Here is a 16610-nt window from a genome sequence, read left to right on the forward strand (position 1 = left end):
ATTCACATCATTCAAGGCCCCGGAGCCGGTCACCTTTCTCGGTACAGGACGGTGAATTTGATCGAGGCAGGCCATCTTCATCAGCATCCCATCGACCCTCGACGTCCAACAGAGACGACCTTGCAATGGATCGTAGCCTATCCCCCAGGGCAGATTCTCGGCGTTCTTCACTTGCTCACGCGATCTCTCCACTTCCTGTAGAAAGGCCGCGTAGGGACCCATCCGAGGCCGGATCCTATGTCCGGCAGACCTCGCCAGGTTACGATCATCCGAGAGCTGGCCACCCGCCTTTTTCACCTCGCGATGACAATGGCCCGCGCGTCCCCACAGGCCCCTCTGCTTCTCGCAAGAAAGGGAAACGTCGCGACGAGCCACGCTTCGGCAGGCGTGCAGGGCCTCCAATGTCCGGTGCCAATAGTATCGAAGTGAATTTCTCGCGGAAAGGCGAGGTTCGAGGCAACCACAACTCACATATGCCACCGGCTTTCCCTCACAGGCGTCCCAATGAGACACGCCATAATCAGTCCCCGCCCCATGTGACTTCTGGCTCTTCCCACCATGGCTCATCAGCACCGCAGTCACCACACGCCGGGACGGCCCGTGGCAGTGGGAATCCGCAGCAGCAGTACTCGCCAAATGACCAACGCCCTCAGGCACCTACTGGACCACAAGCTCAATTTAACAAGAGGCAGCCGTCACCACAACCACCCACAGGACCAGCTGCCGGCCGTGGTTTCTCACGTGGCGGCTTTCGCGGGAGTAGCTTCAGCTCATCCCGTGGAGGTTCTCGCGGTGGCGGTCTCACATCTGCGCCCCTCAACGCTCCAACGGGTCCGGCTGCTACTAGGAATATTCCCGGCCACTCCGGCGAAAACACTCCGCAACACACGAGTCCACCTTATGCAGGATCCGCAAACTCCGAGACAGCTCCCACTTACGATGAGCACTTAGATGAACCCAGCCCTACACGGCCACTTCACGATGCTCGCCATGAAGAAGCGGTCCCCGATAGGAAGGAAGACAACGAGCAAATGCCACCACCGGCTCGCGCTCCTCCCACGGGGCCGGCAGCTGCGGCACCTCCTTCCGGTCCCAAGTTCAGCTTTGCATTCAAGCCCACTTCCAAGGCTCCGGCCACTGCCCCCAAACCTGAGATCTCGCAGAAATTTAGTGCAACGCCTGCTCAAAGAGATCAACCTGTTGACGAGCGTGACCATCGGGATCGGGAGGATCGGGATCTTCCTCGTGGCACCCCTACCGAGCCTGCTTCTTCAAGAGTACGATCCGACTACCAGCGCAGCCGACAGCAGCCGCCGCCACAGCCACAACGCGCACCTGAGCCTCCCCGTATACGAAGGGTGAGAAAGATAGTCCGGCGCCCTAAACCGCGTCCCCAACTGCCTGCCGAGCATGTCCGCGCCGAGTCCGTGTACTTCCGAAAGCCGGGTAATGAATCTGTCGTGGGTTCCGGCACGTATGGCAAGGTTTTCAAGGGCACAAACGTGTACACCAAGAAGCTTGTGGCTTTGAAGAAGATCCGTATGGAGGGCGAACGGGATGGGTTCCCTGTCACGGCTGTCCGCGAGATCAAATTGCTACAATCGCTCAAGCACGAGAACATTGTCAACCTCATGGAAGTTATGGTCGAAGACAACAACTGCTACATGGTGTTCGAGTACCTCTCGCACGACTTGACGGGGTTGCTGAACCACCCTTCATACAAACTTGACCCAGCTGAGAAGAAGCACATGGCAAAGCAGCTCTTTGAGGGATTAGACTATTTGCATGGCCGGGGAGTTCTCCATCGAGATATCAAGGCAGCCAATATTTTGGTAAGCAGCGACGGCATCTTGAAGCTTGCCGACTTCGGCCTCGCTCGCTTTTATGCGAAGCATCACCGACTGGATTACACGAATCGCGTCATCACCATTTGGTACCGATCGCCTGAGCTGCTACTTGGTGAAACCCGGTACACAGCTGCAGTAGATGTATGGAGCGCAGCATGCGTCATGGTCGAAATATTCACTCGCCATGCCATTTTCCCGGGTGATGGCACCGAGATCAACCAACTGGACAAAATATACGCTATCCTCGGCACGCCCAACAAGGTGGAGTGGCCCGATTTGGTCAAGATGGAATGGTTTGAACTGCTGAGGCCCAACTATCGCAAAGCGAACGTGTTTGCCGAGAAGTACAAGGAGCGCGTGCCCGCCGCAGCATTCGACCTACTCACCTCCATGTTTCACTATGATCCGGCCAGACGGCCCACCGCTGCCGAAGTTCTGGAGCACGCCTACTTCACGACGGAGCAGCCACCGCCGAAACAAGCTACCGCGTAAGTTTAATTCATGTTTGGATGGATGATGGGAAATGGACACAGGTTTACTAACACATTCTTCCAGGCTGGCCGATATCCAAGGAGACTGGCACGAGTTCGAATCGAAGGCGCTCCGGCGTGCAAAGGAAAAGCAGGAGCGTGAAGCACGACAGGCGGCCAGGGAGAAAGACAAGAAGAGATCAATCGAGGTGCAAGATGCTCGAGAGACGAAGCGGCCGCACCTAGAGGGACAGCCGCCAATGGGCGATGTGGCTGCAGGCGAGGCGATGGTTCAGTAACGGCCGATATTTGGAGCAGAGGTGCCGCAGTCAAATATGCCAGGGATGTTAACGCAAATGGGTTCAAAGTCATGATTGCCCCGAGGCTACTTGAAAATGGTGGCCCTCGTCTGGATCACAGTACTCGGGCGTCGCGGTGTTTTGGGCATTGGGCAGGGAGACGATACGAGACTCAGATATTCACACATCACCGTGCATGGGACGGCAGTCAATGACTAGACGGGAGCGTTACTTGCCTTCAAGTGTGGACGGGTGTGTAGTTTGATGTATACTAAAGCGATATTTGATGAATGAGCGATTATGTATTTATCTATGTCTACTGGTCAACTGGCTACTATCGAGGCGCCGCTGTCAACCCAGCCATACTATATTGTAATATAATATATGCATACAACGGACTGGCGTGGCGTCATCTCAGCCCGTAACAAACAGTCACTTTGTTTCCTAAGTTAGAATTTTCAGCACATGGCTAGTCTGCAAACGCAATACAGTCAGCAAAAGCTTTCATACAGCGATTTGAGGAATTTCGGGGGTTCGCAACCAAAATTTTGGTTGTGTTTTTTGCTCAGATCAGGTCTCCAATCTAACTTCAACATAACACTCTAGTTATGTAGATTGTTTAGAGGTTCAGTTGTGATAATGGTCTTTTCATCATGCAAAAACAAGGCCAACTAGGCCCTATGGCGGTTTTTGTTTGTCGTGTGTAGGTCTTTAAAAGGCTTGAAGGAGAAGGTTTTTGGTGGTACATACCATGATATTCGAGCGACGGGGCGAACTACACCGTCATGCACAAAACGCACGCATGTGTAGCTGAATATTAGCAAAGATGCCCAGACTTCTCGCAGCAGAATATGCCCCGTTTCCAAGCCGTATCATGGACGGAAAAGAAGCAGAGCTTGTTCATCGGGAATGAAGAAGAAGAAGAAAATGGATGTTGAAGAGAAAAAAAAAATGAAATGAGTTGATATGGAGCCGAGTCAGGTTTTTGGGGGACCAGCTAGCGTCACCCGTCAAAAGAGGTGCAGCCGGTACATGTGGCTTAGTTGGGTTGTCGTCATGTCTCAAACCTTTTGGCCAAGCGATTGCTGAGCTTCTTATCAGATTTGTGCACTGTAGATTGGGCGATGAGAGACAAGAGCGAGCAGGGAAGGTGGAAGACCGTTCCCAATGACCTTCCTTCCGTTGCTGGACGCTAATAATAGGTGTTGTAGCAGGTTAGCATGTTGAGCTAAGAGGGTAGGAGCGGCAAATGGGAGACCAATGATAGGTGCAATCGTAAGTCAGATATTGTGAGGAAAGAGATCATTGCTGTGAAGCTCATGGAAACAAAATTTTCTCGTCATTTCGTTGCTCAATCAAGCTGCGAGCAAGGCGGAAGGGAGTGTTTGAATGAGCTGAACTGACTAGCATCCGCATTATTTGTGGGTTTTCATTGGCGGTCAGTATAAGCAATTCAGCCTGTGTGTGGAAGTTGTATGTGCCTCCCGTCGAAACCCGCGGTACATCCAGAGGACATGAGTTAGTTGGCTGTGTAACCCGGTTGGTTCAATACGTCCTACAAACGGATATTCTGTCAGGATACCCCGTTTGCACTCGAAAAAAAAATTGCTCCGACGCAAAGGGCGGCGGCCAAGCATAACAGCTGGCGAATGCGCGTAGAATAAATACCATGAGCAGCAAAGACGTGCTCATGGTCAGGTTGTGGTCATTCTTTCTGCTCTAATGTGAAACGATGCAACTGCGACAAGTTGACTTCATGTCTGTAGGCCATGATTCTGCATACATTGGGGAGTTAATAGAACCGGCAGGCCTGTTCTGTAGTCCAAGTGACGGGATAGTGTACGCAATATGAGCGAGGTTTGGCCTTGGGTCAGTTTACGAACAAGTAATTGGCTTCAGCGTAGCTTCAGAGAGATTCCCACTAATCATTATATCCAAGGGCAAGAGCAGGAAGGCAGGGAAGCGAGCAATGATGATAAACTGACCTGATGGTGAATTGAGCGAGTGATGTGGCCTTCGCTCATTCCTGCTGGCTGCCGGGTGAGCAACTGTCCTCGGTTGATGCCATATTCTTCGATATTCCGATCCAGGTGTACAGCAAAAAGGCGATATGGGATGCAAGTGTTAATTACGAAAGCGGAGGAAGTTCAAATGTGTCAGATGCTCCAGATGCTCCATTGGTTTCTGGGGTCTGGCTCGTAGCTGCCATTGCTGCCTGACGGGCATGTTGTCGAGCCGATGCTGTAGTCTGGTACATGGATTGCCAGGTAGGGGAAGGCAACTAGTTAAATAGGAACTTGACATGGCCACTGGATTGGTATCTCTTCGTGGGCGATTCTATCCCAAGGCCAATATGTAAGAGGATCACAAAGACCCGTCAGCTCAATGACAGCCTCCACCAAAGCAATGGCTTACAGCCAGGTTTCTTCTGCACCGTGCTCCATCCCATTAACCTGCCCGCAGCAACCTCGATTGCCTTCCTCATGTTGCTCTCCCATGCATCTTTCTACAATCTTTCTCGATTTGACCCTTCGATTGCCAACTGTCTTTTGCTTCTTCCTCTTTCACCCCAACAGCAACCCCCTGCTATCCTGCTATCCATGGCTGGGTCAAACTCTGAATCACCACTCGACCACAGCACACTGCACTTTCTACATCCAGCCCAGTAAATATGTTCCCAAACAGACCCTTCCTCCCTTGACCGGGCCGGTGTAGCCTAGCGGTTAGTATTCTTATTCATATTATACTTAAAGGCAAGAGGGTTCAACTCCCTCTGCGGTCACTTTTTGCTTCTCTCAGTGGTGACTTTCTTTTCCGAATTGGCTATTTATTTTACAAATAGCCCCTTCTTTATTGATAAACAGAATATCAGACTGTGTAGGACTTTTTGTCTGCCAATGTGTGTTGGGCAGCTTGTTCAAGCCACGCGCTTTGTTATGCACCTCTAGATGCGCATACCCACAACGAAAATTGGACTGCGTATGCGAGAGACAACGCAGGTGCCGTTATAATTGGACTTAGTTCAAGATTTTTTCCTGTCGTCTTCATTCATAGTAGGCTGGGCACTGCTGGATACTTACATGGTCGTTTCATTGGAACGAAGCACCACAATGCTGAACCAGACAGACCCCGCCATAGCCATACGGGCTTCACTAATGAATCCTAGTCAGATGAATACGAAGGGTGATTTATATAGGTCTGCATTTTGACATGGGTGATTGATAAAGGGAAGATGGTAGTAGGCCACGACCATGGGAGATCAATCTTGGTGGTGATAACTACACGTAGTCATGATTTTGGATCGATAGACAGGAAGCCAACTGCTATGCTATCCCTTCACGTGTGCGTTGTGGTGCAGACCTAGTGACGCATCCAAGGGCTATATCGAATCGGGCAGGATATGCCCTTGGATTATTTCCAACGGCTTGGGGTATGTATGCATGTAGGTAGGTATGTAGGAATGTGTGGCGGCCCACTGGATAGGGGCTTATACCATGTTCAACATCGCATCCATCACGAAGAAGGCTGCGGCCCCAAGCTGGTGACAGTGTTTTGTGCAATTTCTCTAGGATCGGTAGGTTTCCAGGTACCCAGGAGCCTCCTACCTAATTCACCCTTGTCATAACCATTGCGAGAAAGCCTCATATGCCCCAGTATCATCGGCGACTGTTGACGGGCGATGGCTGCTTCTCCTATTTACTCCAGGTGTGTGGTACTGATCACGATGAAGCTTGCTACCAGGCATACCCATTCAAATCAATATGGCCAGTCTCTTCCTTTCCTTCTTCTCACAGCCGTTGAGAGCGCACAGGAGATACATGGTAGCTCATGGAGAATGCCACAAACACCACCACCCGTTGCCCGTCCCCCTCCCTGAATAGGTAGTCACCTACCTACAGGGCGAGACCTCTTAAGTCCCAACATGGTCGGCGACTGTTAGAATTGGTTCATAGCCATTGGGCATTATAGCCGAATGGCTAGGGACCAGTTCCATTTTTGATATTCTCTTGGAAGCCGGTCCTGCATTCGAATCCCGCCCGAGGTTGTGAATGCCCTGCTTCCCAACAATGCCTTTTTCTACCATACTCGACCCAGCTCCGATCCGTTTATATCCCACCAACCCATAACGGCTCTTGCTGCAGTAATAAGAACATACCTAACTAAGTACTTATGCACCATCCAGTGTCATCGCCTATAAGCCTTTCAGATGGGGCATCCCATCCTATCACCATTCATAAGCTAAGACAACCACCACCTACCTGTACATGATTAGCTCCTTTGGGGCTTCTAGCTCGCTGTCTACCTCAATGACCATCGATAATTCTTCTCATGAACTAAACCAACTCTGACTCTCTTCTTCGCCCGGGACTCAAGTTTTTCTTCTTCTTGCATAGGCATACTTTACTACCCATCTACTGCATTCCAACTGGCGCACGTGCTTGTTAGTCAGACCAGTTGCCCTATCACGCAGCAACCAACAAACCACCAAATCAAACATGAAAAGAGAAAGAAAGACAGACAGGTCCCCTGCTCGTTACCAACATCCAACTGCAGCCAAGGCTAACCACCAATCAAAGAAATTGCCTGCCAGCTTGGAGTCCCATCGTGCCAATCAAGAGCACACGTACCCACCCTATACACATGCACTTAACCTTACTCGAACCCATGCCGGCCGCAACATCAAGTGGAGGTACCCACTGAACAAAAACCTGCCAAGCCTCCAGCTCCTGCGTCAATGCGACTTCGCACAAGCCGCTCAACCGTCTGGCCAAAGAGTCGCCGAGGTGGTTCCCCCTTTTGGAAAAAAGTGAAGAGAGGAGAGGAAGAGTAAGACCGAGAAAAGAGGCAAAGGGCAAAGTGATCAGCTTTCTCTCGTATTTGATGAATGAATCCTCACCATAGTCCAAACCGGGAGTCAGCCAGAAACGAAACGCGGCTGCGTAACGCAGGTACCTTCGTACCGGCGGCTCGAGAAGACATCAATCCATCCCATCCATTGACATGACGTGGCGACAGATTTAGCATACCCGCAGATCTCAGCATCTCAAACACCCCCAAGCCACGGCATCAATCTGCCCCTAAAATCAGATACTCGCTAGCACGTCTCAGCTCTCTCGGATCTTGCCAGTCGGTCTATCAATCAACCACTGTCACAAACCAAACCAATGCCGGCACGGGCCATTACCTATTCTCACCACTTGGCTGTTGCTGTCATGTTTGTTGCCAAGTCACACGAGTGGTTTGATTTACATTCTGAATGGAGTCAAGAAGATCGACGATGATTTATATAATGTTTTTGAAATTTTTTGGTAGTAGTAGTAGTAGTAGTAAGTAGATAAAGTTTTTGCTAACAATAACTGGTGACATAAAAAATCCAAACACACATTTCAGGCCGTCTTCAGAGAGAGCGCATCATCTCTGGCTGCCCATGGGGTATCTAATCGCACAACAATGTGGCCCTCTCTCTGTCTCTCTATCTGTGCACCTGCCCTTTTCTCCAGTCCTCGTGAATTACATGAGGTAGATGCGCAACAAAATATATAAAGAACAATACAGGCATTGTTGGCTACTAGACTGAGAAATGGTTGCCCATCCCCCCTCGTAATGCCGTTTTGCCAAAGAAGTGAAGTATGATGTAGCAGCCGGGCTAATGCACATAGAGACAGATGAGGAAGAAGAAGAAGCGGCCGCGGAAGTAAAAAGGAGCAATCCAGATTTGTATTAGTTCTATACTGGTGGTACTATGCGAGCTACCGACCAAGAACTTCTTCCACTTGGGTTGCTCGTCTCTGGCTGGTTCCGCGGCGCTCTTCTCATCGTAGGCGTCTTGACTTGACTTGACTCATTGTGATAGTCCCCGTGCTGTACGTTGCACGTTCATTAGGCCCGTCAAGGCGCGCGCCCTCTCTGCCTTGTCTGCCTCGGCGGTTGGTTGAGTGATTCGTCGTGCTGGGCATCTATGAGGCCATGAGCACCATGGGGCCGGCCAAGGTGATCGCGTCAGACAGGACACCAGTCGCCGGAGCTTCGCTGGTCAGGGTCACATATGTGACGCCAGCAAGGTTGCTAGGAGTGGCGCAGTTGCCATCCTTGAACTCGACGAATGCAGTGCCACCGGGTGCGTTGGCGTTGGTGAAGCCACAGAACTTGGCAGCGGCAGAGGCCTCGCTCTCAAGCTTGACCTGGGTGCCGGCAGCAAGGACACTGCCGGCAGCAGGAGCCGCCGAAGTCATCTTCAGGGTGGGGAAGGCAGTGAGGATCAGGTTGGAGCCTTCAGGGCAAGACTTGATGAATGGCGCAGCCAGAGAGAAGACGGCCTTGGGGCCGAGAGGGGTATCCAGGGCCTGGGGAATGGCCGTGACACCAGCGGCACCACGGATGAAGGACTGGTGGCGAGCCTCGATGGTGAGGATGGAGCCGGCGGTGGACAGGATCTTGGGGTCGGAGAGGAGGGGAGCAGCGCCCAAGTAGGCCGACACACCGACGTTCTCGAGAACGGCGGCGGTGCCAACCATGCCCTTGGCATCGGTGAATCCGAAGTCGTACTCGCAGGGCTGTACGGGCTTGACACCAGCCTGGGCAATGGCACTTTGCAGCAGACCAACGTGCTCCAGCTCGGTCTTGCCAACCTGCTTGAGATCGGCGAGCTGAGCGGTGTTCAGGCCCAGAGCAGCGAACTCGGAATCCTTGAACTTGGCGAATCCTTGTTGGTAGAAGGTACCCTCGAGCCACTCCAGAGTAAGAGCACTGGGATATCAAAGTCAGTTGAGTGGACAATGCGCCAGGAAACAGAAGAGATGCTCACAATTGAAGAATATCAACATCCTGAAGACCCAGAGCCGCCTCGGCAGCAGTCTGGCGCTTTGTGAGCTCGTAGATGGCCTCCTGGCGGGGGGTGAACTTGGGTTGAGCCGGGAGAGCGGAGGCGACGGCGGCCAAGCCGGCCAAAAGACCGGCGGTTCTCATAATTGAAGGCATGTTGTCTGTCTGATTATGGATTTCTGGATCGGGTGGAAGAAGGACGGTCGTGATAGAACGAAAGAGCAAGACTAGCTTGGCTGTTTGTTTAAAGGCCCACCTGGGTGATTAGAAGAATTAGAAGTAAAAGAGAGACAAAGCTAAAAGATCCCAAGAAGCAGACCAGTGCTTTTAATTCGAAGTTGGATGAAGACACGGGATGGGATGAAGAGAATGGAATGTTACCAAGAAGCGTGGGAGAATGTGCTATTAAAGTAGATGGCCAAGCTTGTCGGCCAAGAGATCTAATTCAGCAGGGCGGGTCACGGAAGGAGGGCTGCCCGGTGGACGGCATGTCGTCTTCCAGAGCTACCCCTGGTACAAGCCATGGAGGGGGGAGGGACAGAGGAGGCGAGCATGCGAGCATCGCTCGTCGCAAGTCGAGATTCCGGTGCCGTGCTGCCATGGGGGTGCCGGTGGAGTCGAGATGGCACAGAGAGACAAGCTTCCATCCAAAGTTGCCCAGTCGGGGAGGTAGCAGCAGCGCTGGCCAATGGCCTTCGACCGCCACGCCAGGGTCGCAGAGATCAAACGAAACACGCTCAGCAAGACGAGAGCAGAGGCGCAACGGGGCCAATCAGCGCCCAGCATCTGGACAAACTCATGGGCGAAAAAAAGAAAAAAGTTGGGATGAATTTGCTTGTCAGGACCAAAGTGGGCAGGGTTCGTCCAGCAGGGGAGCTCAGGGCCCGAGGGGGTTGAGGGGGGTGATCTGCTTCAGATGCCGTTTCAGCGGCCTTTCTAAGCGCACACCAAGAAAGCGGACAGACTGGCAGCCGAGCCCTGAAACCTGCAATTGCCTATGCCGTTGAAGTGAGTTTTGCAGCAAATACAGGCGGTGGTCGCCCACCAAGTGCGCATTTCCAGGCGCTTGGCTTGGGTCTTTTGTGATGCTGTTGCCGGTACCCGAGAGCATGCTCAGCCGGACGGAAGTGTTTCCACACTGCCACTGGACAATGGAACGGGCTTTGTTTCCCGATTCCAGCGCGTGCCGAGAGAATCTGACAGCCCTCAATCTCTGCAGACCACTTGTTGTCGGCGCAACGGCGGGTCAATGGCTTGGAAGTCGCCTACAAGCTTGGCAGCAGTGCGAGATCACGTCCGGAGATGAGAGATCAGATGCGATGCAATGCAATGCTATGCATTCTCGGGCTCAGATGGCTCATCGTGTTTGCGCTAGAGAATTACCCGAACTTTCCGTCCGTTGTGTCGAGGTGCAAAATAGCAGCATAAATGCTTCTCCACCGAATAGAGCAAACATTTAACCTACCTCGTAGGCCCAAAAGGACGATTCTTGAGAGGGAGGGGGCAGGAGGAATGGAGCAAGATATGGAGGAGGCTCAAAACACGAGTGGGGATGGTATGGGTGGTTACGTTGGTGGCCCCGAGCTCCCCAATACCCACTAACTTAAAATGAATAACACCTACAAAGCGCCCAAGAGTGCAGAGGGATCCATTCTGCGTACCCCTTGCTCGGCTCGGCTTATGTAGCAGACGGCAACAAGGCAACTCACAACCCCCTCTTGGAGACCCTACTGTTTGAAAGCATGGGTTCAACAACTTCCGTGACTCTGGCGTCATTGGGGACTCTTGCCCGCGCCCCTACAGCAACTGCTCTTCCCCTTCTACCCGGGCCGGGAAGATCTTCCCGCCGTTGGATCTCTGTGGTACTTGATGAACAGCTAGGTAACGAGCCACTCGCATGAGGGAGATCGACGGGCATCATATCATGCAAGGCGCTGCTGTGCCTGCATATTACCTCGCATCCCCGACCATGCCTTCAAGTACATAGCTAAGGCGCCCAGCTATCGGACTTGCCTCGTCTGCCATCTATCCGTGCCGCGGTGGGCGCCCACGCGGAACCCGTGTTTCCGCAGGCTCCCTGGCCCATCGATCTCAGAAAATCTTCCACAGCCAGATGGGAGTGATGTGCTCCGCCTTATGCCTCGGGTGTTTCACTGCCCAGCGGTGGCCCTCCCCTCTGGGCCCGTCTCGGGAAACGTTCATCGCTGCCATCCGGTCAGGCCTCGTCTAGTTGACACCTTGGCTGGCTGGCCGGTTGTCCCGGTTGGCCGGGGACTCTCCTACCCGCTTCAGTCTGTCTGAGCTGTCTTACTCGATGACTAACATCGCCCGGACGGGAACCCAAACTTGCTTCAGTACTGTCTGTTTCTTACGATGGGGCTAAAGAACCAGTTTCTCCCCTCCTTTCCTGTTGGCAAGTCATGGCAAAGCTTATATTGGCATCTAGAAGGCGATTCGAATCTCTCCAAGAGCTGAAAAGGCATGGAAACGTTCTGCTACTCCGTCTACGTATATACATATATACAAGTCGGATCCGGGCCAAGTCCCGGACCAAAGGTACGCCCATGTCTCCCGGATGACTGCGTCAGAACCTCGACTTTTGTCTTAAATATTCCTCCCCGCCCTTCCGGGGGGTCGCGATGTACACATGACCTTCTTCATCACGTCTCTCTCGCTTCTTCTCCACCCCAGCCGATGCTGCCAGTCCCTCCACCTAACGGGCGTTTCTCTCGAAGATATATACCATTCCCGACATAACAGGCTTTGTGTCATATCGATGTACCTATCATAAGGCCGAAATGAGGTCGAGAGGGACTGGGATGTGTGGCATCGTTGAGGGCGTTGCGCGCCGCTGCTGCCGCCTCCTCATTATCGTACTGCGAAGCTGAAACCTTCATGACCAAAGATGGCGAGGCTCTCCGACTGATTTGCTGATATGATTTAGAGTCGGATCTGATCTTTTTCTTACTTGCCGCCGACGGCTGGACGAGGGTCATACGGTACTCGGCGAGGGCTGAGTCGGTAGTGGTGACCTTGGCACCTTACTAAGCACGAGGATGCGAACGAAACCATGCGAGAGTCCGTCTGCGAAGAAAACTGCCTCCGCCAACAACACAACACGACTTGATGATCAGCAGCTCTGGAATGGGTGATGCCAACTTAGGTACTGTCCCGCGGTCTTTAGACTGAGTCAAACAAATCGGATGAACACAAGCGTCTTGACGCGCAGGCTAGACCTAAGCTCGTCTCCTGATATGCAACGGCTTGCGGTCTCTGAAAGCCGCGACATACACTATGTGCTCAGGAAGCATCCGGTCCCCAGACGACCCTTTGGAGTCTCTCCTCGGTCTTTGATAACAACCAGTATATCGCGAACCCTTGTTCTATCATGCTCTATACTGGTATATGTATATATAACATTCGGCAGGCATCCAATCGACTTTTCTACCAGCCCGACTCTGACGCGCGCCACTATTACAATCAATCAATAAACATTATTCCGCTCCAGCATGTTGACTCGACTGGCCCCTTCGTCGTCCCATCCCCGCGCCCTTCCCTTCTTCCAACCCCGCAAAGTCCTCCTCACTCCTCCGTTCTAGCGGCGATGGGTCCATCTGCAAAGTGGCACTCGCGCTCTCACTGTTCGTCGCTGTACCGTCGCGTCCTCCTTCGCCGTCGATGGCGCCTACCCCGCCATAACTCCCGCCCACATTTTCCATGATGAACGGGCTCGCAGTAGGCTCATCCAGGATGCTGAGCTCGTGCGGCGTGAAGAGCCGCGGCAGCAGCAGGGCCCGCACGGGTATCAGAGCCAGGATGACGACTGGGAACCCCACCGCGGCCACGGTCTGCGTGATGGCAAAGGTAGCGCCGAAGCCGACCAGCTCGAGCGCGACGAAGGCCCACACGGCCGCACGGCGGGGGATCTGTTTCAGCGGGTGGCCTCTAGGAGTCAGGGACTGGTCGCGGCATAGGAATAGGAGCTTGACTGTGATGCCGTTGCCCTCGAGCGCCTGGTAGCCCATGATGAAAAACAGGCCCGCGAGGACGGCCTGCGGAATGAGGTGCAGCACGATCAGCAACGGGCCTGACATGGTTCCCAAGGTGAGGAGGCCCTGAGTCAGGTTGGACACTCGCTGCTCCACCACGTGCGTCCGCTTGTGCGTGTAATGGCCCTTCTCCTCACCGTTCTCGTCAGTGTCTACCTCGACCTTGGTCACGCATAGCGATTCGGTGTGGAAGGGCGCCTGCGGGATCAGACCGTTCGGAAACGGGAGACCGAGAAGCCCCGCGACACCGGTGGTGAGGCCCAACAGGAAGAGGTCCCAGTGAAAGCCAGCCGGCTTCCGCAGCGGAAACTCGGTACCCTGGGCGATCAGGGACGATACTGGATCAAGCTTGTCAGCCATTGGCTCAAATCCCACCAATTCGACGCGCAAAGAACTTACCATTGTGGTCGAACCAAAACAGGATGGTCAGTAGCACGGCAAAGGGAATGGCGATGAAGATGTGTCCCACGGGGATATCCCAGAAGTGCACGAACCAGCCCCTATCAGCTGTAGGGAAGAACGGCCGACTGGTTGGGAGCTTTTCCAAGTCGATGGTCTTCATGCGGCCCAGATGCACGAAGCCGGTGAAGAAGATGACGGTAAGGGGCGTGCCATAGTCCTTCAGAAAGACACGGACCGGGTGACGGAACAAGGGGCTACCGCCAAACTCGCCGCAAGCGTACGCGATCATGAATACCAGCAGGGCCACCATGACGGAGAGGTAGAAGGGCGCCTCGTTGCCGAAGCGCTCGAGGACCTGGACGCCCTTTTGTAGGTAGATGAAGGCGACGTAGAAGCCGAAGATGTCGCAGGGGAACCGCGTTACATACTTTAGCCAGTTGCACGAGTTGGTGACGGCAAGGATCCAGTGGAAGAGGAGCGACCACAGGCCGATCCAGCACATGAATGCTAGGTAGTTCGTACCAGTCGGTACCATGATGTCGTACACGGTGCTAAAGCTATGTTAGCCACCCACCAATCCGTTTCCTACAGCCAGCCAGGGGGGGCTTATTTGAACTAACTAGTTGAAAACTGTGATGGGCCCCGTCACCCCGACGATGACCAGAGGCTGGCAGGCCAATATGGCGAAAACGACGGCACCGAGCACAGAGGCGAGGAGAACCTCGTTGACCCCGTATTGCATCCCCGTCTTCGTGAACATATCAAGCGAGAAGGCCAAGGCGGGCATTATACTAAATGGTGCAGCATCAGTCAGTATAGTAGAAAAACTATATATACTTCATGACCAATGAAAGGAAAAGGAGGGTGAGACCAGCGGCCCGCCCGGCCAGTGAAACGTGGCATATTAGAGAACGAGAACTGAGACACGCAGAAGGAAGGGCGGGAGAACATGCTACTACCGCCAGCTGCTGCACCTCTCGCTAGCACATGCAGGAACTCGAGGCCATACCGGCGGGAGCCCTATGAGACATACAGGTGAACGACAGCGGGAAAGGGGAAATACGATAAAAACCCACGCCGGAAGGCAGAACGGAGAAAAGGGAGAGGGAGCCGGAACTTACTTGGCGAAATACATATACACCGTAGCGGGCACAACCCGATAATCCCAGGCATCGCGCCAGTCGTTCCAGTAGTAGGGCGCCCGACGGCGGATATCGTTGACCATGCCGCGGAACAGGTGAATCTTCCACCACTTGTCCGTGGGCTTAGGGGTGGCATTGCCGTGGCCGCCGCCGCCGTTCTCATCGTCCCCGTCGCGGTCTGCGTTAGGCCGACCAAGACGGCTCTCGCGGCGGCGACGGTTCATTCGACTCGCCCACGATGACGATGTGTTCTCCTCATTGTCGGCCGTGGCCGTGGCCGTCGCGGAGTGGCCAAGGCGGCCACCCGAGCGCATCGTTGTGGTGGTGGTGGTGGGAGGCATCGTAAGGGGGTCCTCTACCGTACCGTCATGCCGCGATGACGACGAGGATGATAGAGTCATGGCGTGCGCGTATCAATTAGCCGTGGGCGTATGTGTGGCGTTCCTATTCCTACGAGGCTGCGCTAGACAAACTCTGAGGCCTGTGTTCAAAAGAAGGTTTCGAGGCCATGTGCCTGTGAAAAAGAGAGTGCGTGCTTTGACGATAAGGGAAAACAAGGGCAGATCTGCGTGAATGTGAGTATATGTATATGTATATACTGACGTATAAAATATATTAGTATATGGTCAAACCCAGCCTGATCTTTGAAGATCGATTTTAGCAGATGGCCTTGTCGTGGCTGCTGTCTACAGTCGGGGGATGGGCTGAGCGGAAGTAGTCTTTTCGTCTGAAGGTGATTAATGTTACTTCCGGACCCGTGAGCAAGATCAAAAAAGAAAAAGATGAAGTGAATGAGTAATGAGTAATCGAAACAATCTATCCAAGCCAACGAGAGCACTGAAAATCAAGTCCGTCAGCCAACAAAATAGCTTCCAGAAGCAGCAAGCCGAATAGGTCTCCCTATATGTATACCGCCCAATGGCGTCCCCCCAGTTAAGTAGCTGCAGGCCCGGTGTGGGGAGGCGCAACGACATGCAAGCACTATCCCTCATTGGGCGGACCGGAAAGAAAAAATACCAACCGATCGTTCTCGGATCATTCCCGTAAAGGGTGTCAACCCCCATTCACCACCGTTTGTTCGCCGTATCAAGTTGCCTTGTTCTTACGTCAATCTTTCGATTTGGATCGAGTTCGGGCTGTGATGTAAGCTAGCATCTGACCCGTCTTTCTTTCTCTTGGAGCTCGGGGACACATTCCATTGGTGGCTGGTATGGATCGAACTTGACAACAGCGGTGGTCAGAGGCTTGCGTGCATGTCATGTCCCTTGATCGCGGAGGCCACCTCCGGCAGCACACTCTCGTAGCAAACCGGGCCTTGCTCCAGCCTCGTAACATTCCTTCTTTGCAGCTCAAGCCTTAACAGAATAGACAGCAAAAACAGTGGAACATTTATTGTATAACTATATGGGTTTATGTATGAATAGAATACATGATGGGATTCAATACGATTTCTGCTATATCTCCGAGTGGTTTTGCTGGTCCTGGAGTACATGTGACACCCAAGAAGCGGGAAGAGCCCTGGAACCTCTTCCCGGTATGTGGAGTCGGATCCCCATCGGTCATCGTCCATGTGGACTTG

The 16610-nt window shown here is 53.2% G+C and overlaps 3 protein-coding genes across 3 annotated transcripts; 1 reads left to right on the forward strand and 2 right to left on the reverse strand.

Moving 5' to 3' along the window:
* Nucleotides 1-401: 401 nt before the first annotated feature.
* Nucleotides 402-2616, forward strand: PG985_013841 (Ctd kinase subunit alpha; the record flags this gene model as incomplete). Its single annotated transcript, XM_066833607.1, has 2 exons — nt 402-2335; nt 2403-2616. 2 exons carry the CDS (start codon nt 402-404, stop codon nt 2614-2616), a joined length of 2148 nt encoding a protein of 715 aa, XP_066678347.1.
* Nucleotides 2617-8573: 5957 nt separating this feature from the next.
* On the reverse strand, nt 8574-9594 carry PG985_013842 (Protein rds1; the record flags this gene model as incomplete). The annotated part of the gene is made up of 2 exons (XM_066833608.1): nt 8574-9363; nt 9422-9594. 2 exons carry the CDS (start codon nt 9592-9594, stop codon nt 8574-8576), a joined length of 963 nt encoding a protein of 320 aa, XP_066678348.1.
* A 3338-nt stretch (nt 9595-12932) lies between these two features.
* PG985_013843 (HCO3 transporter family-domain-containing protein) lies at nt 12933-15432 on the reverse strand (the record flags this gene model as incomplete). The annotated part of the gene is made up of 4 exons (XM_066833609.1): nt 12933-13825; nt 13887-14440; nt 14510-14680; nt 15011-15432. 4 exons carry the CDS (start codon nt 15430-15432, stop codon nt 12933-12935), a joined length of 2040 nt encoding a protein of 679 aa, XP_066678349.1.
* Nucleotides 15433-16610: the final 1178 nt, after the last annotated feature.

Source organism: Apiospora marii (genome assembly GCF_038362585.1).
Source record: "Apiospora marii strain CBS 49790 chromosome Unknown utg000011l_segment0_segment0, whole genome shotgun sequence".
Classification (NCBI taxonomy): Eukaryota; Fungi; Ascomycota; class Sordariomycetes; order Amphisphaeriales; family Apiosporaceae; genus Apiospora; species Apiospora marii.